The sequence below is a fragment of the Amphiura filiformis genome, chromosome 18, assembly GCF_039555335.1.
Source record: "Amphiura filiformis chromosome 18, Afil_fr2py, whole genome shotgun sequence".
Classification (NCBI taxonomy): domain Eukaryota; kingdom Metazoa; phylum Echinodermata; class Ophiuroidea; order Amphilepidida; family Amphiuridae; genus Amphiura; species Amphiura filiformis.
Window position 1 is genome coordinate 38,241,324 of NC_092645.1, and position 25,974 is coordinate 38,267,297.

Sequence of the window (25,974 nt, forward strand, 5' to 3'; positions counted from 1 at the left end):
GACGCCGCAAGGCATTTGAAACATCGCAAAATATATATTAGCCGGTGATTTAGACGAGTTAAGTTACGTATGAGCTAGACAAAAATGTAACACTACTGCTTGCTAGTGATTTTAAACACCCTCCTGAACCACATATCCAAAAGGGGCAAAAAGCGGGCTTCAATTTTTTTTTTAGTTATGCATCAAGTGAGTGGCCAAAAAGTTGCATTTTCTACATATGAGCCATTCCATGTCAAGTCCAGGGATGTGCACCGCAGCACCTCTTCATATTCCATTTTGTATTCCCGTGGCATCAATTTGAAAAAAAAAAAAAAAAAAAAATTTGGGGGGGCAGCGTAAAAATGTGTCGCAACGCGAAAGACGATGTTTGGTATGAATGACCAAGTGGTCCAAAAGGTTACACGTGTAAGATTGCATCTAATACGCGTAAGATTGCATCTTATACGTGAATGAAGCGGGATTTTTAAATTGACGAATCACAGAGTAAGAAATCACAAACAAGCAATCATCTCACGCGTAACTTCAACCAATAATATGTAAAGACGTTTTGTGATTTGTAACACCCACGACTTCTTATACGTGTAAGATTTGGATTTCAGTGATGGACGATACGTGATAATATTGGCGGCGTACCGAGGATAAGGAGAGCGCGTAACCAAAATCGTAAACGAGGCATTTTGTTAATTTATATGAGTGCTACTAACAATGTTCTGTATTTTATGACGAATCTCTGTCAGAAATTGTTCCGACTGTTGGTCCTTCATGGTCACATCCCGATTTATCTAAATTTTTGCTTACCTTTTCAGTTAACTGGAGTAAATTAATACTCATATCAATTAAATTCCAAGAGGTGATGGTAAAATAATCACGTTTGCGAAAACTACCGCGGCGCAGATCGATATCGAGGCTAAGATTATTCGACACTCGTCGTACCAGTCAAATCGGAACACCATCCATCCCTAATAGGCAATTCTTACTCGTATAAGAAATGCTATGGCGAGATTTCATTGGTCGAAGATGAATACGCGTAAGGTGATAGGATATTTGGGATGATTCGTCAATTTAAGCATCCCATGATGCAGTCATGTCTATAGTATAATTCATCTCGACCTTTGCAGGACTTAAACCCCATTAAAAGCTATTAAACCAATATAACACTCATTGAAACAGCTCAACTGATTAAATCGGATCTTCTCTGGTTGTGCACATGTGTCTGTTTTACATGTGCGATATCGCAATAAAGCTGGTATTATAGCTTCAGTTGAGTAACCGATTATAAAGGAAACGAAAGGAAACGATGGTATGTGGACCTTTGTTCACGAAATGAGACAATGGCCTGCTTTTTGTTAACCAGCATTCTTGAAAATGAGCAACATAATGATTGTTGACTTAACACGGTTTGGAAATAATTTCTTCATATTTTTGGTGTTATCTGTCGTTTACATATCCTTCCTAAAACACAAAAGTGCGACCTCTCCAAACACCTAAATTAGCTAAAATTTAGGACATGTTACAAAACTATATTTTCTAGAATTTCATGGAATAGTTTAAATGTAGCTTGTACCGTTTTTTTTGTGGCATCCTTCAGAACGGAGCGGTCCGTTACCAATATAGCTCAATATTTTCGGTCAAATCTCCATTCAATTAACACGGGGAGTTGGCTAGCTATGAGCTAGCTATGCTTTGCCCTCACTCATATTCTACGAAAGTGCGACCCCTTTTGAACATCTAACCTAGCTGTAATTTTAGGTCATGTTAGAGAAATATATTTGCTAGAAGTTTGGAGAATAGTTTAAATATTGGCCGGTTATTTTTCACACAGTGATGTTAACTAGGCAATGCCCATATACCTATAACATACACTGTTTGTAGAGGTCACGCGTCAATGGTGAGAGCACTGTGTATTGTGTATAGGAAAACGGACAGTAACCGCAGTATGCCGCTAGATTCTAAGACGTATAAGATGCGACCTTACACGCATAAGATGCAATCTTACACGTGTAAGATGCCATATTAAGGTGACACGTATAATCTTACACGTTTTTTGGTCCACTTGGCAATTCATAGTATGTTTAGAGGTCCATAGATGAATAAAGGGAACCCCCTACAACTCAGAAAACTTGTAACTCCTGTACTTTAAAAGATATAGGGCCCTCAAAATGCAATTTCGTCCATCCAGGACAAACTTCGGGGGGTCAGAACTCCAAAGTAAAAATAATGTTATCGTCCATTTTTTTTGCAAGTCAGAGCCCTTTGGTAGGACATTACTCTTATCCCATATTGACCCTATTAGAATACTTTTAGCTGATATATTACCCATGCAACACGGCCCTGCAAGGTTCTAACACTTCAAAGTGTTCATAGTTCTGGTTGCTGGGGTTCAAATCCCAGCACAGGCATGGAATCCTACGTAATATGTATCACGTTCGCTTCTATCTAGCGATCAATAACCTGAATAACCATTGTGTAATTCAATTCAATGCATAAGCCCATACACATGTGGTTCTTTGATGTCAATCGAATACAATATAACCCGTGATCAATAATGAACGTTGGTCAAAAGATGAGCTTACTTAAGTGAAAAATTATGTACATGTAGATTCATAATTTATGCATATTGCCTTGAAAATCAAAAATGATTTTATTAGCGTTATTTCTAATCCAAATTTTAAAACCACAAAATGTTTTACCTGACTTTTGACCCAGAAATGTATGAATTTGATGAGAAATTGTGATGAAAAAAAATGTTTACAAGTCAGATTCAGAAAGATTCATTACACACGTTAATTACATCGCAATCCAAACATAGGTGGTAAGTTCAACTGTTGTATGTTTTTGTCATTTCGTTTTTCTATAGGGAATAATGTTTTATCGTTAAAATCGGACATGAAAACATATCAAAAACACAACAAAAACGTGCATCGCTGTTTGTCTCTGTTTGTTTGTTTGCATAAAACAAATTATAAGAATTGTACAGAAATGACCTAACACTTATAAAGGCTGTATCTTGAGAAAGCGAATGGTCTGGTGCTAGAATCTTGGCAAGGACACTCTGGTGAAATAAAGACAATTATATCTGATTGATTTTGGGTGACTTTTGAGCGTTACATGTAAATGCAACAGCAACTTACATGCTTCAAAATTTGAAAATGAACAAAATGCGAGTAACTATAATGTCATCAACGTGACAATAATATTCATGATAAATAATTATTGCTCCCTAAAAACGAAATGATTAACAAATGGTTTGAATACATCGCACGACCTTATAGTAACTGTATCTAGAAATGTGTGCAAGTTACTTGTCAATTTTTGCCAGAAAGGACATAATAAGAAGTGGTAGCCAAGGCTTTGCTTCAAATAATTGGAATTGTAGGGAATGTATCATTCGAGCAAGCTTCCCATTCAATCATTTCAATAATGATGATGACTTCAATAATGCTATTCAAGGCTTTGATTCAATTGGTGAACATGATCAAGTGGATATTGATATCACTAATAGTTTTGATCACCTCTGCTTAAATCCACTTCGTCAAGATGATGATTTTAATGCGGCTAGTTGTGATATAGATTATATTTGTAAGTACTTTACATCTGACAGCTTTAACACAAATGTAAATAACAACTTGGTTAATAATGGTTTATCATTGTTCCAGTTAAACATCAATAGCATGAACAAAAATGTTGATGAATTGAAATCACTATTGCAAGTATGTAAACATCGTTTCTCAATAATTGCTGTGACTGAAACATACTTTAAATGTACCCCACCTGAATACTATAAGCTTCCTGGTTATCAATTTGTTTATAAAAACAGAGAAGGTATGCGCAAAGGAGGTGTAGGTATGTATGTGAGTAATGATATCAAATATAAGATCAGATCTGATTTAAATGAAATTCATTCATCATCATTTGAATCATTCTTTGTTGAAATTGACAATGAAAAGAGTAAGAACATCATTGTGGGAGTAATCTATAGACCACCAATATCAGGAAATAGTATTGAGCTTTTTAACTCTGAGTTTGATTATGTTCTAAACAAACTCAGCTCAGCTGAGAACAAAATCAGCTATCTCTTGGGTGATTATAATATTGATTTGCTTAAAGAAAAGAGCAATAAACATATTAGTGATTACTTGAGTACAATCTATTCTTATGGTTTTTACCCAACAATTGATAAACCGACTCGTATTACCAGAACATCTGCAACTATTATTGACAATATTATTACGAATAATTGTTGTGCCAATCACCAATCTGGAATGTTTGTAGTAGATATCAGTGATCATTTTCCCATTTTTTACTAACACTAATATAAAAATAGATGGAAATAATGCCACACCTAGTAAAACTCAAACTGAATATAAAAGACAAGTTACGGATGATAATATAAATTTGTTATTAAAAAGACTTTCATTAGTTAATTGGAATGACGTTCTAACTGAAGAGGTGGATACAATGTATACTAATTTCATATCTAAATTCAATGACTTGTATGATGAATGCGTACCTAATAAACAAATTAATCGTAAACATAATCAAGAACCACATTCTCCATGGATAACTAAAGGACTCTTAAAATCAATTAACCATAAAAATAAATTGTATAAATCTGTTTTGAAACATCGTACGACTGCCAGGCAAGATCGGTATAAAATATACAGAAATAAATTAAACTCACTCCTCAGGAAAGCCAAAAAAGTTACTTTACAAATAAACTAAATAAATACAGAAACAATATGAGGAACACCTGGAAAATACTTAAAAATATACTGAATAAAAACAAAAGTTCAAACTTCACCCCCAAATTTCGTGATAATGATAAAGTATACACAGATCCAAATGACATTGCAAATGGCTTCAATAATTACTTTGTTAACATAGGTCCAAATTTGGCTTCATCAATTGAATGTATTCCAGGTATTGATTATTCGCATTATCTGTCAAAGAGTAAGATCAGTCATAACAACAGCATGTTTTTTACACCTATCACCGAGCACGAAATCCTAAAAATAATCAATGGATTGGACTCCAACAAAAGTCCAGGGTATGATGGACTTGGTTCATTTATAATAAAAAAAGTTGCTCCAATGATAGTAAAACCACTTCAGATAATTTTAACGAGTCTATTTGTACTGGTAAAATACCTGACAGTTTTAAAGTAGCGAAGGTAATTCCACTGTATAAGAAGGATGATAATGATTTGTTTTCAAATTATCGCCCAGTATCTGTTTTACCAATTTTCTCAAAGATTCTGGAACGGCTTGTATTTAAGAGATGCATGTCATATTTAGATCACCATCGCATTTTATATAAACGTCAGTATGGTTTTAGAAAAAACCACAGCACATATATGGCAGTGATTGACTTGGTTAACAAAATTACTGAAGCTGTTGACAATGACAATTTTACAGCAGGTGTGTTTTTAGATTTATTAAAAGCATTTGATACTATAGACCATACAATATTGCTTGATAAACTCTATCACTATGGTTTTAGAGGTATTACACACAGATGGTTTGAAGATTATTTGAGTAAAAGAAAACAATATGTTTATTATAATGGTGTTCCATCTCAACAGCAAAATCTTACTTGCGGTGTGCCTCAAGGTTCAATACTGGGTCCACTACTTTTCATTATATATGTTAACGATATTCACTTAATTACTGAGTTACTTGATGTGATTTCATTTGCTGATGACGCCAATTTATTTTACTCTCACAATCAGTTTAATGTTATTGAGGAGGTCTTCAACAAAGAGCTTATTAATGTGAATAGATGGTTCCAGGTAAATAAATTATCCGTCAATGCTAAAAAAACGAATTATATGTTACTCGGTACCAAAAAGAACACAAAACCTGAGTACAATTTGCAATTGTTTCTTGACTCTGACAGGCACTCAAGAACACCGCTTGAAAAAGTGCCAAGCACTAAGTTTATAGGTCTACAAATTGACCAGAATATTACTTGGAAAGAACATATTGATAATATTGTAAAAACATGTTCAAGAAATGTCGGTATCATTAATAAATTAAAAAACTTCCTCCCACATGAGGCGTTATATACATTGTATTGCTCTTTGATATTACCGTATATCAATTATGGTATCTTAGCTTTGGGATGTGCATGTTCATCATACATAAATGATCTTTTTAAAATTCAAAAGAGGGCACTTCGTATTATAAGTGCAAGTGATTATAGAAGTAGCACAAATCCCTTACTGATTAGGTATAATACTTTAAGTGTCAGGGATATGTATACATTTGAACTTGGTTTATTTATGTACAAACATGATAATGGACTGTTACCGAGTGTTTTTGATGATTTATTTGTAAAACAGTCTAAGATCCATGACTTGAATACCAGATATAAAGATCGTCTGAGGCTTCCATTTATCAAAAGAGCTTTCTGTGAAAAATCTATTAAATATGCAGCTACTAAGTTATGGAATAATGTTGATAACAGTATTAAACGTTCATCATCGATTAATCAATTCCGCCATGTATTTAAAAAACATCTCATGCAAAGTTACTGTTAATTCCTATTGTATCTGATTTATGTGACCACATTGGATATTTATATTTTGTATTACTTATTGTTGTGCATTTTCTTATTTACTATTGTTTACTGTTATTGTTCATGTATTTAGGTTAATTCATATCAAGATATGACAGCTTACTGTTGCTTCTTCATTGAAATGACAATCTGCTGCCATGTCTAATGATGAATTAACCAATCAAGGATCACAGACTTTCAGGCCTCTTCTTGGCCTTTCCTGTGATTCCTTCACTCTCACTTGTATTATGATTTTGTATGTATCCTATGTATATTTGCTATTTGATGAGTGAAAAAAATAAATGAATGAATGAAATGAATGAAACGAGCTTTTTCTACGGTTACTGACCAGCTCATTAACGCGATATGGGATATTCTTTACCTCGATTTTACTGCCCACTGTTGACGATAGGGCTTCGAACTCTTATCAAAGCGATCTAAGAAGTGTAGGGCCGTGGCAAAACTCCAATTGTACATTTTTTGTACATTTTGACCCCCGAAAACCAATGTCAGACATTTTGCCCCACCATCAACTTCAGGTATGTTGAAAATGTGTTCTTAGACAACATTTCTGAGAGATAGTGGCTTGGGGTCTTGATGACTTTGCTTTAAAAACATCTGTTAGGTTTGCTTACTCACATACAAGTCATTCCAGCCATATCAACAAAATGGGTTGGTTGGTCACTGTTCATCACCTCAAATTTTGCTTAAAATTATTTCTAGCATACCTGCATACCTATATGAGTATAATGAACACATGGGAAAAATGAATGCTCAACTCTCAACAGATACAATGTTTCTGAGGCAAGATTCTGCTTCTCTGGGTAAAAGTCACCCTAGGTAATACTTTTCAGCTTATCCTTTTCGCAAAGTTAAAATATGAGTGTCCCAAATCGTGACTAATTCAACGATGCGACTCGAGAGCAGATAGTGGGGGTCTGGGTCAAATTTTGACAAGCCATATTTCCAAAACCGCTTGGAGTTGAGCATTCATTTTTTCCATGTGTTCATTATTCCCATAGGGGTATGCTAGAAATGATTTTCAGCAAAATCTGAGGGGATGGCCACTGACCAGCAAACCCATTTGTTGATATGGCATAGGATGACTCATATGTATGAAGTATGGAGTAGACAAACCTAACTGATGTTTTTAAAGCAAAGTCATCAAGACCCCAAGCCACTATCTCGCAGAAATGTTATCCAAGAATATATTTTCAACATCACTGAAGTTGATGGTGGGGCAAAATGTCTGACATTGGTTTTCAGGGGGTAAAAATGTACAAAAAATGTACAATTGGGGTTTTGCATGGGTAATATCTCAGCTAAAAGTATTCTAATATGGGATAAGAGTAATGTCCTACCAAAGGGCTCTCGCTGGCAAAAAATGGACGGTAAAATTATTTTTACTTTTGGAGTTCTGACCCTCGAAGTTGGTCCTGGATGGACGAAATTTTAAGGGCCCTATATCTTTTAGAGTAAAGGAGTTACACGTTTTCGGATGACAGATTTGAATTTTACACAAAAAGGACCACAGGATACATACGTTTTAAAGCTGTAGGGGTTCCCTTTATACATTTATGGACCTCCAAACATCGTCTTTCGCGTTGCGTCACATTTTTACGCCCCCCACCCCTAAATTTCAAATTGATGCCACGGGAAAACGAAATAGAGTATGAAGCTCAAATTTTCAGGATTTATGATCTCATCAATATCTACCACCACACATTAAAAGAAAAAAAATGAAGAGGTGCTGCGGGCACATCCCTGGAGTTGACATGGAATGGCTCATATGCTTTGTATGCTTCAATTTGTGTTTGACACTTTTTCCCTTTAAGTGAGTAATTTAATCAAAAAGAAACATAATTTAATTTTATTAAATTTAAGCTTTTCCTGATTTAGGTGTCACACATTCAAAAACAGTTTTTATGGTTCAGTGATAACGGTCACCCTTATAAATGTTTTTGAACCATTCAAGGAATGACCAATGAAACAAGTGTATAGGGATCCAGCATAAAATATCTAACCAGGAATCTGTTGGTCCATTGGTTAAATTCATCAATGAACACAATATTTATCATTGAAGTTACAGTTGTTCCTTCCCAATAAATTTAATTAGAGTGAAAAACTTGTTAAATTTACGCATTTTAATGCATACAAAAAGCCAAATAAGAAAAGTGCAACTTTTGTCGATGAATACAATTTCATAAATGGCTGTGTGACTGTTCAATGAACTATAAAACATGTTTGACATGTATAAATATTAATTCATGAACATATTAACTTCAGTTATTTTAATAAAATCATACATAAATATAGAAACATTCCTTTTTGATAAATTTTTTTCATGTAAAATAGGTCTGAAACCAAAAGTCATGCATAAAAAGCCTATGTAGAAAAGTGCAACTTTTTTGGCCGAACATTTTATGAATGGCTGTTTCTCTCAGTGAATATGATAAAAGATAACAACAAAACACCGTTCACTTGATGCATAACTAATCAGTCTATGTTCCAAACTTTGAAACAAGAGAATTGATCAAACAGTTTTTGGATTATACCAAAAAATCTTGGGGGGGTGGGGCTTTTTTTTTTTTAAAGACCAAGACTGAACCGTGACAAAGTGTTAGACATTGACCCTGTCTGAGACAACCTTCTGAAATCCGGAACCAAAGGGGCGCCACAACATCTTCTTGCTCGACGTCATCTACATCTGTGATGTCATCGGAGGTGTCGTTAAATCACTAGCAACAACACATCTTCAGAGCAATAAAATTTGCTGAAGACGCCGGTCGACCAGGTGAAAGCTCCCCGGGGTCAAAACCAATAAATCGGCAGCAAAAATCGTGTCGCATTGTGAATTTCTTTTGTAAAATCAAACAACCAAACTACACGCATAAAAATGGTTATGTTTTTAATCTTGGATTATTTCACAGGAGGTTGTTTAAGGGATATAATGGTCAAAACACTGTGTCGCAAATGAAATAGTCTGGATATTTAATGTTGCTCGTTCTTAACCAAACGTGCATTCAGTTGAAACATATTTGTAATAACGATCTATAATGATAAATGAAGCAAAAGCCTACTTTGAGTGTTTAAAAATACAATCGAAATATCTCGCAAGGTTTCGTGAAACCTAAGTTACCACTATCTGTTAAACACATGCCTTAGTGGTGGTAAACAAATGGTTGACTGAATTAATATCTTTTCAAATGGTTTAAAAATAAAATAAAAAAGCATGATGTAGAATAACGTGTTGTGCATCTTCAGTGTTAGATCGTGCAAATAAATTGATGCTATTACAGGTTACGAGCAGTTGAAGAAAATGTACCTTGGGCCAGCTGTATGTTGAATTCATGAACGCATGATAATATTGCCATTAAACACAAAACATTTTGTCATTTTGTCACAAATCACTACCATCCTACATCATTTTTTAATTGTATTTACCAGTACAGCGGGTTTCATCTGTTCCATCCGGACAATCTACTTCATCGTTGCATCTCCGGTAACTTGGAATGGAAGTAATGTTATCATCGCATATGAAATCTTCTCCTTGAAAATGACAGGGAAGAAATGTTTTTTTTTTTAATTCGAGTAAAACTGTCCAATTTATACACGGCAATACAATCAACAGATGAACACACACAAAAAACAAATAATATAAATAAAAATAACATTTCGCTTAATATAGGTTGGTAATAGTCCTGTAGCAGTTCTTTTATAATTATTAGACCATCTGGAGTTTTGATGCGTTTATAGTCAATCCAATCTGAACATTAGCAGGTATTTGTTGTTTTGTGATTTCTTTGGGAAAATATATTTCGTATTTCCATTGTTTATGTTATTATGCCCGGGAACCAAGGGAGAACAGTGGTGCCATTGCATTGCTTTGTCACCCCAGGTTAAATAAATAAATAAATAAATAAATAAATAAATAAATAAATAAATAAATAAACAAATAAATAAATAAATAAATAAATAAATAAATAAATAAATAAATAAATAAATAAATAAATAAATAAATAAATAAATACATAAATAAATAAATAAATACATAAATAAATAAATAAATAAATAAATAAATAAATAAATAAATAAATAAATACATAAATAAATAAATAAAAATGCCCTATACTTACCAAAGCTCTCATAGCACGTGACATTGTCATTACCTTTCTGGCAAAGGGTATAATCTGGTCAAAAAATATACATTATTTTATTAGACATATACATAATTTATTTGACATCTTAAAAACATTCTATACTAGCACGTAAGTATGTTAGCAGCGCATGGACTTATATTGATCTCTCTCATTTTTGACACTTGCTTAATAAGAAATCGGATATTAACGTTTGCACATTTAATGTGTATTATTCGCGAATTTCACAAATTCAAATTTTTTTTCATATCAGAAGGACATTCTTCGTTTTCAGAATGTAATTCGATATGTCTGATGTTCTCTCATATCCCACCGCTACTGCCCAAATGTTGCTACTAGAGCCCATAAAAAAGTTATACAGTGTATTGGTTTGCAGTGACGTAACTTGAGGCACCATCACAGTATCTTCATTCAAAGTTGGAAAATCTCTCAAAATTAGCTACATCTAGGAAAAAAGTCTTACTTTCTGCCTAAACACCACTTAATCTGTCTAGAAAGGAACCCGATATCGCCTGCAAAATTGTACCACAGTATGTTACAAAGGAACCCAAGGTGAAGCGATTGGTTCTCCAGTCTCCCCCTTGTTGCTCATTTGTATATGGAAGGTTTCTAAGAAAAGTCCCTTACTACGGCCCCGTATCCGTCAAAATGGTTGCGTTCCGTCGACGATACTATCGTGCTCATACACGAATTTGTTTTGTTTTTCATCTCTCATCAATAACTTGGACGCAAACATAAAGTTTACAAACGAACCGAAGAGTGACAAATTTCCAATTATGGACACTTGCATTCACGTCAACCAAGGTCTCTTTTTACAGCGCCTATCCAACAAGTATCTCAGTTGTAACCCTAATCACCATCTTGATCACATATGGTCAATTGTTAGAACGCTGATGGCAAAGTAGACAAATTGGTTGTCATCACAGAGGAGGTCAAAAAGCAAGAAATGAGCCCCATATCAATAAACGGTATATCGACAAGTGATACGGAATGCTAATAGTAGTATGAATTTAACTTAGCAGAGTAAATATAAATGTAGCCCTTCAAAATAAATTACTTTCAAAGCTAACTTTATAAAACAAATCTTTGAATCACTATGTATGTACTACCTCAGTTTTCTTATCGCCATGTATTTCTTACCTCCATCTTCTGCATCAGTTACTAATAATAAGAATCCTCGATCTGTGCCAAAAACATCTGATGTGAACTCAAATAGTAAGCCTTCGTTAAAGGGGGATATGATACGTGTGTCAGGCGTTTCATCACCATCATATTTAAGAGCCCTATGATTGTTGATAGTTCCAACATACAAAACGTCATTTCCATGGTCAAGTTGGAAGTCCATGAATTGCACAAGGACCCTCCTCTTCGGTGTCGGTGTTATCGCCCATACACATCGACGGTTGTTCAGATAATAAGCAGGGTAACCAGGTGACTGTATAGTAACGGAGGCGTTGACAGATAGCTGAGTTTCCTCGTTAGGACAATCTGTGTGAATTTATATATGACATTTGGTAACACATTCTAATAACGAGAAGGTAATAAAACACCAGTATATTATTCGAGGCATTTCCATGCAACAGAGCTTCAGTAGGTAATAATGTGAATCCAACGGACGAAGAAACAAAACACATCAATGATCAATTAATGATACAAGAGGATATATCGAATAATACGAATAGCTAGAAAGAAAAGGGCGAAAAAATAAACTTGACGTGAAAAAAAAGTAAATTACAGACTAGACGGTACACAGAGGGGAACAAAAATAGCTAGTGTAGGCACAGAAGTAAGCAAAGTTCGATAGCCAAAGATTATCCAGGGCTCACAGAAGTGTTAAACCAGCATAATAACTGGGATAAATGTGAATACAAAAGTACACTGGAACAAGTGACTGTCATCACTCTGCACATAACCAGACACGATAAGCCAAATAACAAATGTAGGTACAAAAACAGGCAAAGTTCGATGGCCAAAAATTTGTCAATTCCAGAGCCCACCGAATTGTCAGGAAAACAGTACAAACATTAGAAAAAAAAAACATATTAGAACAAGTGATGGAAAATCACTGGGCACATCAACAGACAAACTAAACCAAACATACAATGAAAAACCCGACGTTTCGAGCAATAAATTGCCCTTCCTTAGGAACAGACAACAACATATAAAAACAAACAACGGAAACTACATGCTGTAGTTTGAAAACAAATTCAAGTCAAAAATTGAAGGCTAACAATACTACAAGTTCAGAGCAAAATATGCTGTGTCTTAAGGGCTGGGGTATGAACGTTTGGACAGTATTAATTTTGGGACATTAGAGCACATCAGACATATCGAATTGCATTCTGAATACGAAGAATGTCATTCTGATATCAAATAATTTTGGTTTTTGAAATTCGCAATTTAATACACATTTTATGGCAAATCATTAAAATTGATATTTTTGATATTTAACAGTACTCGAAGTAAACTTTATAAATCTGATGATTTATACTTAACGTGTATGTAGGTGGGATGAAATGCCGACGATCAATTGAAAATTTTGACCTTTCGTATTGAAGATATGGATTTTTTTTCCCAAAACACCAAAAAAAATTAGGTCTTTTTGGGAAAAAAATCTATATCTTCAATATGAAAGGTCAAAATTTTCAATTGACCGTCGGCTTTTTCCTCCCTGCTACATACACTTTAAGAATATATCATTAGATTTATATAATTTACTTCGAGGACTGTTATATATCAAAAATTTGAAAAATATCAAATTTTTATAATTTGTCATAAAATTTGTATTATATTGTGATTTTCAAAAATAAAAATTATTTGATATCAGAAAGACATGCTTCGTATTCAGAATGCAATTGATAGGTCTGAGGTGCTCTCATGCCCCTCAAAAAATACTGTCGAAACGCAATAAACGCTCATTTTAGATCCCTTAAGGATACGATATATGATTTACCGACAAGTGACTCATTTCGGAATGCGATCAAAAAAGTTTCCACAGGCTTCGTTGGGATTCGAACCAGCGATTCGGAACTTCCTTTGATTACGCGTCTAGCGCTTTATCGCTCGGCCACCGTGGCAGTTGAGTGGAGAAGTGTAATGATAAATGATACATCTCATAATGCCATCTTTAGCCTTTTGTTAACTATAAAAAGACGCGTTTTGTAAAGATAGATTAGCCGTTTTATGCATAAAGAGCACGAACGTTTGGGAAAGGTTTGAAACAAATAATAAAGACACTGATGTGATGATGAAATTGCGTAAGTCGGGAAATATCTGCGTCGCAATGTTTTGTTTTGGTTTTAGGAATTTGACCTTAAAATTTACGACTTCAGGACATTATCATTCGAAATCAACAAAAGATATTTAAACAGTATATGGTCTCATTCTTTCTCTAGAATGTTTTGTACATGTATGTGAAATAGCTTCAACAACCTTGACCTAAAAAAGGGCAAGAGGTACCATATTTACCGATTCAGGCTAAATTTAAAATTGATATAAAACGTTTGTTTTTGATCGATTACAAAATTTATTTTTGTCATATAAAGAAATTGTGTCTGGCGTGAATTACACTACAGTTTTTTTTATTCTTAGGGCTCTTTAACTTCTTCAAATAATTTTTTAAATGATAGAGTGAATCCCCTGGTCCTCTATAATTACGCACAAACGATCGAGTCCCCTTAACTCAATAAATCAAGTTTACGCTGGAAGAAGACCGGTTTATCGTTTAATAACGAGAAGGTAATCAAGCATTAGTCGATTATTCGAGGCATTTCCATCTAACATAGTTTGGTTTAGTTTAATCTTACGTGACATAGAGTATTAAAACACATAACATCAAATTCAAAAGTATAGCATCGAATGAATATGATATAACAATAAAATGGTGGCGTATTAGGTATATAGAAGTGATCTACGGAGATTCAGGATGTGGTTGGCAAATTTGGCTACCCTACGAAAGTGTTTGTCATCCGTCATCACCACATTGAATTGTTCAATGCCTTGTTATTTGTTGCAAGTAATGGACTATTATAATAGCGTTCTTATTCCTATATACTAGTATGTAGTTGGCATGTGCAAACGGTTTTAAATACAGATTTATGCTGCTGAGACAAATAGCCGTGCACAAGTCACTAACGCACGTTTTTTTCTTCTTTTTTTCAGGAATGTGCATAATAGAGCCCTTCACTTACCATAACAGTGAACGGATTCCTGGATGATCTCCATAACACTTTTGCAATGGACGTAATCTAGTCAAAGAATGTTATAGACATTTTGATATAAATGGGTTTTTTATAATCATTAACATATTTTGTCCTGCGTAAACATCTCAATAATGTATTGATTTATGTTTCTATAATCGATGACATCACATCTACACTACACATACCATGTATGGGCTGGAAATGTTTACAAGTTTATCGAAATGATCAAAATAACCAAATCGTTGATTATACAGATGCCTACGTGTTTTATGTATTTTCGGTGGCGTATTGATTTAAATGAGTTTTTAATAGCCCATGTGCCTCTTACCTTCATTTGCTACATCAGTCACTAATAACGAAAATCCTTGATCTGTGCCAGAATTGTCAGTTGTGAATTCAAAAAGTAAACTATCATTAATGGGGGATATGATACGCGCATCCGACGTCCCATAACCAGAATAAACAAAATCCCTTGGATGGTTGATGGTGCCGATATACAACAAATCATACATTTTTTCAAGTTTAAAATCCAAAAATTGCAATAGAACCTTTCTCGTCGCTGATGGTATTACTCGCCACTCACATCGAATGTTACTGAGATAATAAGAAGGGTAGCCAGATGATTGTATGGTAACAGAGGCGTTAATAGACATCTGAGTTGTCTCGTTTGGACAACCTATGTGAAATGTATAATACAAACATGTTATAGTTATAAAATATTTGAATTAGGATAGGGGATATCAAACATAAGTCGTGTCAATAGCATTGAATTAGGTACATATACAGCCTGTCTCAAAAAATGTGTGCAAGTGAAAAGCGCCCTCTGTGGCAATTAGAAAGTACCGTTGTGACATAATGCTTACATCAACGTCAATGGCATAGTCTTAGCTCTCAAATGCCGTTTAGTCTGTTCAATTTGCTTGTTTTAATCTCGAGATATGCTTACTTAACAACGAAGGGGTTAAATCACAATTGTGCCACTTTTACTAGGGAAGAGGGCTGTACATGTAAATCAATGATAGCATCAAGTTTATCAAGAATTCCTTCGTAAAATCAAAAGAATGCATCAATTACACAACAATACAAAATAGTGTTTAATGTTTTATCATGATAAAGGTATAATGATTCTCTTTTTCCACTTACGACAAATTAAACGATAAATAAATATTGCACATTCTGCTGCCAAATTAAATACATGTGCATGTCAATGATTTTACCATGGTAAATACTGTTCTCTTTGTCATTCAAGACATGTTAAAAGACAAACAAATATTGCACACTTGTAGGTTAATGAAATTAGACAAAATAATACACGTGTTGATGCGTCTAATGCACGAGCCCCGAAGGGGGAGTGCATTAGACGCATCAACATCAGCTATCATTGATTCACATCCCTATTCCCTAGTGAAAGTGGCACAATTGTGATTTTACCCTTTCGTTGTTAACTAAACATATCTCAAAGAGCAAATTGAACAGAACAAACGGTATTTGAGAGCTAAGACTGTGCCCTTGACGTTGATGTAAGCATTACAACGGTATTTTTAATTGCCAAAGAGGACGCTTGCGATGAGGTTTTAGGCCGCGCCGGGGCTTGAACCTGGATCTCAGTGGTACAAGGCGAAGGAGCAACTGCTGCGCCAGCTCACTCTTAAATGAATACATGTTCATATGGGTGTTCCGTTTCGTTTAGTGCATTCGTACCGTAATTGTAAGACCAATTGTTTATGGTTTCGCGTTTAAAAAGTGAGCGCTTTCTTTATTACCATTATGTTTATACAGCCGTCCTCTTACCAGTGCAGGCGAATGATTCCTGGATGATCTCCAGACCATTTGGGCATAGGATGTAATCTATTCAAAGAAATTAAACGAATACATATATATATTAAAAGTGCGAAAAACTTTTTTTCCGTACTGTATATTCATCTTGTTTAATGTTTCTTAAAGTCAGGGATTTGCTCAAAATGTACGCCCACCCGTCAGGGACTTCACAGGATGTAAGTCGGGGAGTTGCACATTAAAACAAAACAAAACAAAACAAAACAAAACAAAACAAAACAAAACAAAAGAAAAAACATAGAAAGACACTTCAAATATATTGAGATATTACATTCCATTCCGCAATGACGTACTTATTATCGTCTTCACATCTGGATGGTTTTGGTGTTTTAGAAAGATCTTCCGATGTCATGGATGTGTAGGACCAAATATTGTAGTGAGTAAAATTCAACTGGTTTTGTCAAACAATTATCCAAACTATCTATTTAATGAACAAACCGGAAGAATATCTACACCACCACATTTATGCTTTGTGATTATGAGGTTATACGTTTGAGTTTAATAATTTTCGTCCATGGATACTGTAGACAAGGCAATAAACAATGTTGCAACTTTCATATATTTGGTTACGTTCATTCAAATGTACGCTGCGACATCAGTATTGGGACCCAGGGGCGGATTTAGAGGGGGGCGCACCCGGTGCGCGCCCCCTCTAATATTTGCAGAGCAGCCCCTGACTCTGTGTGTTTTTGCAGAGCGGCGCCCGAATTTGTGTTGGCGCCGAGCCGCGGCGGTGGCTTGGCGCCCCCCGTTTTGTAAATTCCTGGATCCGCCCCTGGGACCATTGCAACAATTGAGGTGTCACACTGCGCTTCCAATTCTGCTTCCAATGCTTAATAAAATACGAATAACACAGATCTAGACTACCACTTGCGACTGTGCAAATTGGGCAATATGAGCATGACGATGAATGTAGGATGATCATGCATGGGTGTGAGGGATAATATATAAAACCGAAAATAGCCACTAAAAAACAAACAAATTCCCAAAAATAGTTATGATGTTGAAAACAAAAACAGTAAAACAAATAAGGATATAAAAAAATTAAAAAAAACCTCGATATGAACCCGATATCGCCTGCAAAATTGTACCAGAGTATGCTAATCTTCCGAGTGTGCTATATTCGTGAGACACGAAACAGCTGAATACATTTTTGTTTGTACAGTACTACCTGTTTGTATCGGTACGGTAAGCATTGTAAGTTATTTGATTCATATTCTAGCTAAATTTTCCGAGCTATTCGTCTGCTGCTTATAAACGGAGTTTTACGGTACAATGGTAGATTTGAATAGATTTGCAGTGTTTCTCTATTACGCAATAAACCTTGTCTCTGCCTGGCATAAAGTGGGTATAACGTACATTGAGCACAATACTCTTATAATGATTATAGCCTCATATGGTCTATTCATATTGCAATACTACATCGTAGGTTCAATACAAGAACGTGTACGTGACATTTGAGCGAAGGTGAGTTATTGATGCAAATGAATAAATAAATGCACCCATCTTATGAAGGTTACAGGTCTAAGAAGCAATCAAAGCGAAAATAACCATGTCTGGATATATGTTAATAACATTATGATTGGTCATCAATGGAACCAATTAAAGATTGAAAAAAATAACTACACAAAGAACAGTTTTTAAGTTTGGGCATAGGTTTGAAGCTTCTAGAATAATTATATTACGTTATATAATAATTATACATGTATTATGTTTTTGTAGATAACGTTAACTAACGATGCAAACCACTTATGCAACCCTTCACAATAAATTATTTCAAAGCTTTAATAAAACTCATTTATAGTCGCCTTATAGGTACCTTACCTCCATTTTCTACATCAGTTACTAATAATGAGAATCCGTGATCTGTGCGAGAACTACCAGTTGTGAATTCAAATAGCAAACTTTCGTTAGTGGGTGATATAATACGTGGACCCAGCGTACGATAACCAGAATAAGCAAGGGCTCTTGATGTGTTAATAGTTCCAATATACAAAACGTCATCTCCATTTTCAAGTTTGATATCCATGAATTGTACTAGGACTTTCCGCATCGGTGTCGGTATGACCTTCCACGCACATTGCATGTTGTTCTGATAATAAGCAGGGTAGCCAGGTGAGTGTATGGTAAATGATGTGTTTAAAGACAACTGCGTTTCCTCGTTTGGACAATCTGTTTGAAAGTATACATGAACAGATCGTCGGGTTACATGGAAAAACAGTGACATGATCGACGGAAATTATATAAGTAAACATAATGTGTCAACAGGTTCGCCGTCGCCTATAACAAAGGAGTCAAGTAGAACAATTGGTCCCGCCTGTGAATCGAACCCAGAACCTCAGATTTACGAGAGGCCACGGGAGCTTCGTGATTATGCTGATTGATATTCGAACCATAAGCGGTCACTTAAACTTATCTCCTCCCCGCAAATAGATCGTCGGGTTCATCACATAGTGACGTATCGTGATATTAGGTCACTTTCGTAATTTTTGTTATGTTTTAACTATCGTTCTCTTCAATTACGCCAAGTCCCAAAGCTGAAAATTAAGAAATTAACTAGTATTAAATAATTAATACCATTTTTTGTTCGTGAAAAGTGTATCACAGAATGACGTATAGTACAGTGTGGGCCAAAAACAACTTTACCTAATTTAAAAGGTTCATATCTCAAAATTGAAAAGCCTGCTGCAAACTGCTTTTTTAACATATTCGTAAAGAACATCTTCTTTTCTTTAGAGTATTTGGTGAAAAACTATCCAAAACTGTATTAAATTAAAAACGTGACGCTTTTTTTTTTTTTAAATCAAAGAGTCAAAATTAGCTTTGTCCACGCGAAGGCCTACTAGCTGTCCCGTCGCATCACTTGCAATAGGGAGTTCGATAAAGAATGAGAACTCAGTATATTACGCACAACTTTGTTCAGCAATTTTATATAACACAATCAAATGAATCAAACATGAACAATTTAAATGTCAAGCTATGATATTTCGTCATGATATGCAGCTTTCACACTGCAAAGATAAACACAATTCTCTTCAAATATGCACAAAGCAATTGTAATCTCAGACCTAATTTTTGTGTCATTACGAAAGGTTATCTACAAGAAAGTTTGAAGTTATTGAACTTATTGCATTCGTGGTATGTTCGGCACGTTGTTGCGTCGACAACTGACACTGGGGTTAGCTGCAAGTTCCCTTTGAACCGCTGCAATATTTGCAGCTGAGCGACCAGTTCTTGGACGTCCGCTCCGTGCTTTGCATCTGTTCGTCACACTTCCGAGGTTGTGAAAGTTGTTCGTATGTAGAGTTATGGTAGGTTTCGGTGGGATCTTACGTTCGGGAAACGAATCCGAAATAGACGCTGCACTACCAAGCTTTCTGCTCTTAATCAAGTATACCTCTGCCATAAAAGGCATCTCTTGTGTTGCGAATCGCCTCATCTTGACACCTTGCAAATTAACCTATTTAGAAATAAGCCACGCTATTTCAAATTCAAAAATTGCGCCAGATAAAACCTTTGTAATTATGCAATTTTATGCTAATTGTTGGTCAATGACAGGAGTGAAGTTCGAGTACATGACAAGTAAATGGGGGTTAAAATCGATTGTATTTCTTTCATGCATGTAAAACAATCATCACTTTTCAAAGACAAGCCAAATGTGTTTACCAATTACATGTATGCCTAACACATATATGTATGTCGTACACTGCAAAATTCCTGGCGACATAGTGACTATATCGCACTGGAACTCTAAAGTCACTACCGCCGTCACTCCAGAATAACCTACCTTATGGTGGCCGACGGAGTCACTACAGGAGAGTGACTACATCGGAAACAAGGCAGTAGGGTATTATGCAGCAGTGTCATCACGCAGTGACTACAACCGCTAGCCTCCGATGTGTTACCTGCTCGATGCCGCATCGGCGACTCATGATGTACACCACTGAGTAGATTCCGACAGTGGTCCACATCTTGTAGTCACATCAAAGTGACTTCTGTAGCCAGTGCCCCCATGCGTCGCCTGCTCGGTGCCCAGTCGGCGAACTTCAAGGTGACTACACTGCCAAAAGGTCGTTGACCGAGCCCTGTTATGAGTTCGAACACTCTGGGGACGCGCGCGTATATCTACAATGATGATGACAAAATACGCGTATCATGCTTGTTTACTGCTTGCATACGCTCATGAATGGAATGAGTTGGTTTTATAATTAATTGATTGGTGCATGCTGTACACTAGACCCTCCCTCGGGTCCATGGAGAACGACTGGTAATGTAGATTACATAGCATTAAAAATCAACCCAATACATCCCTCGGGTCCATGGAGAACGACTGGTAATGTAGATTACATAGCATTAAAAATCAACCCAATACATGGACCCTCCCAGTCTGTAAGCAATTTGACTTCCAGTTCCCACAAAATGCTGGGAGTTCGCTTTTACGGATTTGGAGTCACGCAATCTTTCTATATACCACGTCCATGTTTTCACTACATTAACGTTTGTGTAAGCGACTAAACAACGATATTGTATCCGACCAATCAACGCAGCTTGGCAGCGCGGGGATATTTGAAAAGGCTTCCCTAGCTAAATAATGTGCAAACATTTGCAAACCGCACGCGATAATATACGCAATATGGACAATAGGCCTAAGTCCGAGTCGAGTGGTTGCCTTTTATTATTGCGCGTACCATGGGTCTATCAGACGCGTGCCACTTGAGCTCAATACCTCTCAGTTGTTGACAAGTGTCCCATTACGTAATTATTTATTGTTACATTATCCAGAGATGGAACGGAACCGAGACTGGGGGCCAGTCTAGCTGTACACTGGGTCCGTGGCTAGCTGTACTGCCGTCTTTGTGTTTTTTATCGTGCTTTTGCATTCTTTATCATTTATATTTCAACTGTGAGACTTCCGATTAATTTTGTTTCGTTTATTTATTGTTCTCTTTTATATATTTTAATTCTTTTCGTGCTGCATGTTTAATAATCTCATCAACTGTGTGTGTTTTATTTGCAGTTCTGGTTCTTGGTTTATTTGTTTGTTTCATTTCAAACGATTTTATTTTCTTTATTTGTTTGTTTGTTTTCCCACAAAACTTATATCATTGCTTTGTTTACTTCAGTGGTTAGACGGCATGTTTTGCAATCAAATTAGGCCTATTTTTCATATTTTTGCATGATAACGTTATAGGCCTATTGACACTTTTTTTTATTTAAAATAAATTGTGTTAAAAGCGATATTAATTTTATTTTCAGCCGAAGTTCGCAAAGTAGGCCTATGCCTATAGGCCTAGCATTTTCAATTTATACATTTTGATTTGCCAAAGCTTCACTTATGTTGAAGCAAGAATTGTTCTGTTAATTGATTTATAGGCCTAGCATGCATTTTGTTTTACTTCTTGTCACTTTCCTGAATATAGGCCTACTACAATTTATACTTTTACTGCCGTAAGTTTATGCAAAACTTTGGCGTGTGCTATTTTCTTTTTCCGTTTTACAAAATGGTGTTTTTTATAGGCCTATTAGTTTGATTTCTTTTTCATGTTGATTTTTTTACGTTATCAAATTATGCCTATAAATCGGGGAATTTTTTTATTTGTATTTTGTTGCTATTGTCGTCGACTGGCGACTCGTAGGTAAACGTTTGTTTGCTGTGTATTTTTGTAAACTTGATGCGTGCACTTTTTAAAAATAGCTACGGTTTTGTTTTTGTTGCTTGAATTTGATATTCACTTAAATATATTTCACTAAATTTTGTTTTTATTTATTCACATCAATATAGGCCTATTGCAGTGTTTGTTTGAAACTGTGTCTTATTTTTTATCACGCAAATATTAATGCTTGTTATTAATTATTATTGTTATAATTATTATTATTAATTTATTTTTTACACATTTAATATTTTAATTCATCAATAGGCCTACATGCTTCTTATAATATTCCTACTTTTAACTTCTTTAATTGCAATTTTCCTCAAGTTGTTTTCTTTCGAAGTGTTTCTTTGTTTCTTCCATTCTTTGCATGTTTATTGGTTTCTTCACGTTTATTTATTTTTTTATTTTTTTATTTATTTAGTTATTCAAATAACTTGACCACCAATTAATAAAAATGTATCTTATTCATCATGTTAGTTTATTGAATTATTGTGTTTACTTATCATGTTTATTTCTTTTACTAACAAATTTATTTTATTCATCTAATATTTCCCTTATGTTTAAAGTGCAGTTTGTAATTTCCCCCTCCCTAATCCCTTAAAAAAGCAAGAAATAAAGAATATTAATTGAATAAATCAAGAGAATATAAAAAATATGGCAATAAAAGCAAAACCGGCAACCCAAAACCCCGGTACTGAGCACCCAGGCACAGTCGCGTAGTCACACCGGCGTGACTCTCCTGTGGAGTCACCGCGCCGCAAAGTCACTATGTAGAAACCTAGGAGGCTGGCTACCCGGCTATTTCGGACCGGCGATATGGAAAACCGAGGTGTAGTTTCCGATGGAGTGACATTGTGATGACATCGCCGTCACACAGATGAGAATCTTGCAGTGTATTCTTAGCAATCTGACACACACCACTGAATTATGTGTGGACAAAGTGATTTTTGACCCTCGGACGTAAAACTAGCACCAGTTTGTTGATTTATCTTCTTTTGTTTTCATTTCTTCATCACATACTTTTAGAAATATATACATATAGAATATGTAACAATATTATGAATATCTCTTCTACAAGTCGAGCAACCACCCTCTGAAATTGGGTAAAGTTGTTTTTGTCCCACACTGTAGATACGCCACTAATATGTGATGCATATTTTCCTATGTTTATGGTATATTTCAATTTCACATTCTGACGTATAACTTTGGAATTCTTTTTTACCCATTTAAAAGGTAAAATATGATCTAAATAATAGTTCAAGAAGGTGCTGTGTACACAACAACAACACAGGCTTGTTGCAAATCGACTTCTTTTTTTTTCAAACTTGTTTATCTCCAAAATGCACTTTACAGTTTTCCATACGATACGCCACTATGTGACGAACCCGACGAAATGTAATAGTTAAAACAACTTCAAATAAGGAAAGGGAATATAACAACGTTAATCATGTGTAGTTTGTAGGTTAAATAATCCCTTATTAAATGAATGCATGTACCTATTTTACTGATACGTTCATTTTAAGATCAATAGTTCACAATTTTTGATGATCTCTCATCTCTTACCAGAGCAGGCGAATGATTCCTGGACAATCGCCAGACCATTTGAGCAAAGGACGTAATCTATTCAAAGAAAAAATATATGTATACTCATTAAAAATACCAAAAACATAAACCTTTTAAAATTCTTCGTGTTTGCTTCTTAAACAATTAACTTTATTTAGCAGTCAAAAATAAGACACGTTTATAGCCCTGAAAGAAATATTTAATTTTCATTTGTTAATGTATTTCTTACCTCCATCTTCTACATCAGTTACTAACAATGAGAATCCTTGATCGGTGCCAGAACTGCCACTTGTGAATTCAAATAGTAAACTTTCGTTAATGGGTGATATAATACGTGCGTCAGAGGTTTCATAACCCAGTCGACCAGAATAAGCAAGAGCTCTTTGTTTGTTGACAGTTCCAATATACAAAAAGTCACGTCCAAAGTCAAGTTTGATATCCAAAAATTGTACTGAAATCCTCCGCATCGATGTCGGTATTACCGTCCACTCACATTGAATGTTGTTCGTATAATACGCAGGGTAACTAGGTGACTTTATTTTAACAGAGCCGTTTAGATATAATTGAGTTTTGTCGTTAGGACAATCTGTGTGAAATTATTGCGCATATGTTATGGTTATAAAAAATATGATGGGGAATTTTAAACTGTAGTTGAATTATAGTATTTGCATCATTACCATTAACACTTTATTAGGAACATGTAGTATGTATGTTAAATAAGCAGTTCTTAAATTACATTAATATATGTCCAGTATGTTTTCTAATACGCCCAGCCCATTCGATTTGGTTATTGTGAGATCAATCGTTTACGATTTCCTACGATATGTGTTTAAAAAAAAAGGATAACGCTTTATTCATTGTTCAGAAATATATATTTTGCACACCGCTTACCGGAGCAGGCGAATGATATCTGGATGATTTCTAGGCCATTTAGGCAAAGGGTGTAATCTAGTCAAATAAAAAAATATACATATATTAAAAAATGACAAAAAAAATGCAACCTTTTCTTTATTTTGCGTTGATCGTGTCATATGTAAAACCATTTATTTCATCATGTTGCTTCTTATGTGACACTGACGTATGTATGTTCAGAATGCTGATGGTATGTAGCATTTGGTTATGTATACCCCCTTTACAGCGTGCTTTATCCGACAATTCTCAATGTCTTATAGACATTATAGAGGTTGCTTGTGGCAATGTTGATATTTTGCAAATAGTATGTTCAGGAAACAAATAACTAGCAACACTATTTGTCCACAGTTATCTGAAGCCAAATATAGAATTACAAGAATTATTCGCGTAGGCCTCGACTAAATCATATAATCATATAAATCAGCATTTCCCCTGTTTTTGAATGAGTTACTAAATATGTGTATGTCTTGTCTTGAGTCTTGAGTGATGAACTCCTGTTAAGCGAGGCTTTTCCTAGGAGAGCTGTGCTGTGCATACGTGCCAAATTCGGTGCTCAAATTCGGTGCTCAATTCGGTGCTTAAAAAAACATCAACAAAAGTGCGAGTAAAAAGGGGCGAAGATGTATGTATCTTTTATTAGGAATGTAGTTTGTACGTTAAATAATAAATTTAATAGCCTGTGCGTGAACCAATCACAGGAATCAGTAATAAGGATGTTTCTTACCTCCATCGCTTACATCAGTTACCAATAATGAGAATCCTCGATCAGTATCATAACTGTCAGTTGTGAACTCAAATAGTAACCGTTCGTTAATGGGAGACAAAATCCGTGCGTCAGATGTTTCAATACCCAGTCGACCAGAATAAGCAATATATTTTGGTTTGTTAACAGTTCCAATATACAAAAAGTCATGTCCGTAGTCAAGTTTGATGTCCATGGATTGTACGTGGACCCTCCGCATTGGTGTCGGTATTACTGTCCACTCACAAAACATGTTGTTTTGATAATAAGCAGGGTAGCCGGGTGATGTTATGAAAACGGAAGCATTTAAAGATAACCAAGTTTCCGCATTGGAACAATCTGTGTGAAATTAT

The 25,974-nt window shown here is 35.1% G+C and overlaps 1 protein-coding gene across 1 annotated transcript; it reads right to left on the minus strand.

Annotated features, from left to right (window-relative positions):
* Window positions 1–15,219: 15,219 nt before the first annotated feature.
* On the minus strand, window positions 15,220–20,189 carry LOC140139135 (tolloid-like protein 2). Its single transcript, XM_072160916.1, has 4 exons — window positions 20,084–20,189; window positions 18,575–18,922; window positions 16,706–16,762; window positions 15,220–15,590 (listed from the first exon to the last, which is right to left on the minus strand). The coding sequence occupies exons 1-4, from the start codon at window positions 20,187–20,189 to the stop codon at window positions 15,220–15,222; spliced, it is 882 nt and encodes a 293-aa protein (XP_072017017.1).
* Between the last annotated feature and the right edge of the window lie 5,785 nt (window positions 20,190–25,974).

What these genes read in the sequence shown, in the direction of transcription:
- LOC140139135 (XM_072160916.1), bottom strand. Translation starts at nt 20,189, where the DNA reads ATGAGGCGATTCGCAACACAAGAGATGCCTTTTATGGCAGAGGTATAC. An exon ending in AACTGATGTAGAAAATGGAG is followed by an intron (nt 16,763 to 18,574) that starts GTAAGGTACCTA and finishes TTCTTTGAATAG; the next exon opens with ATTACATCCTATGCCCAAAT. An exon ending in GGAATCATTCGCCTGCACTG is followed by an intron (nt 15,591 to 16,705) that starts GTAAGAGGACGG and finishes CATTTCACATAG; the next exon opens with GTTGTCCAAACGAGACAACT.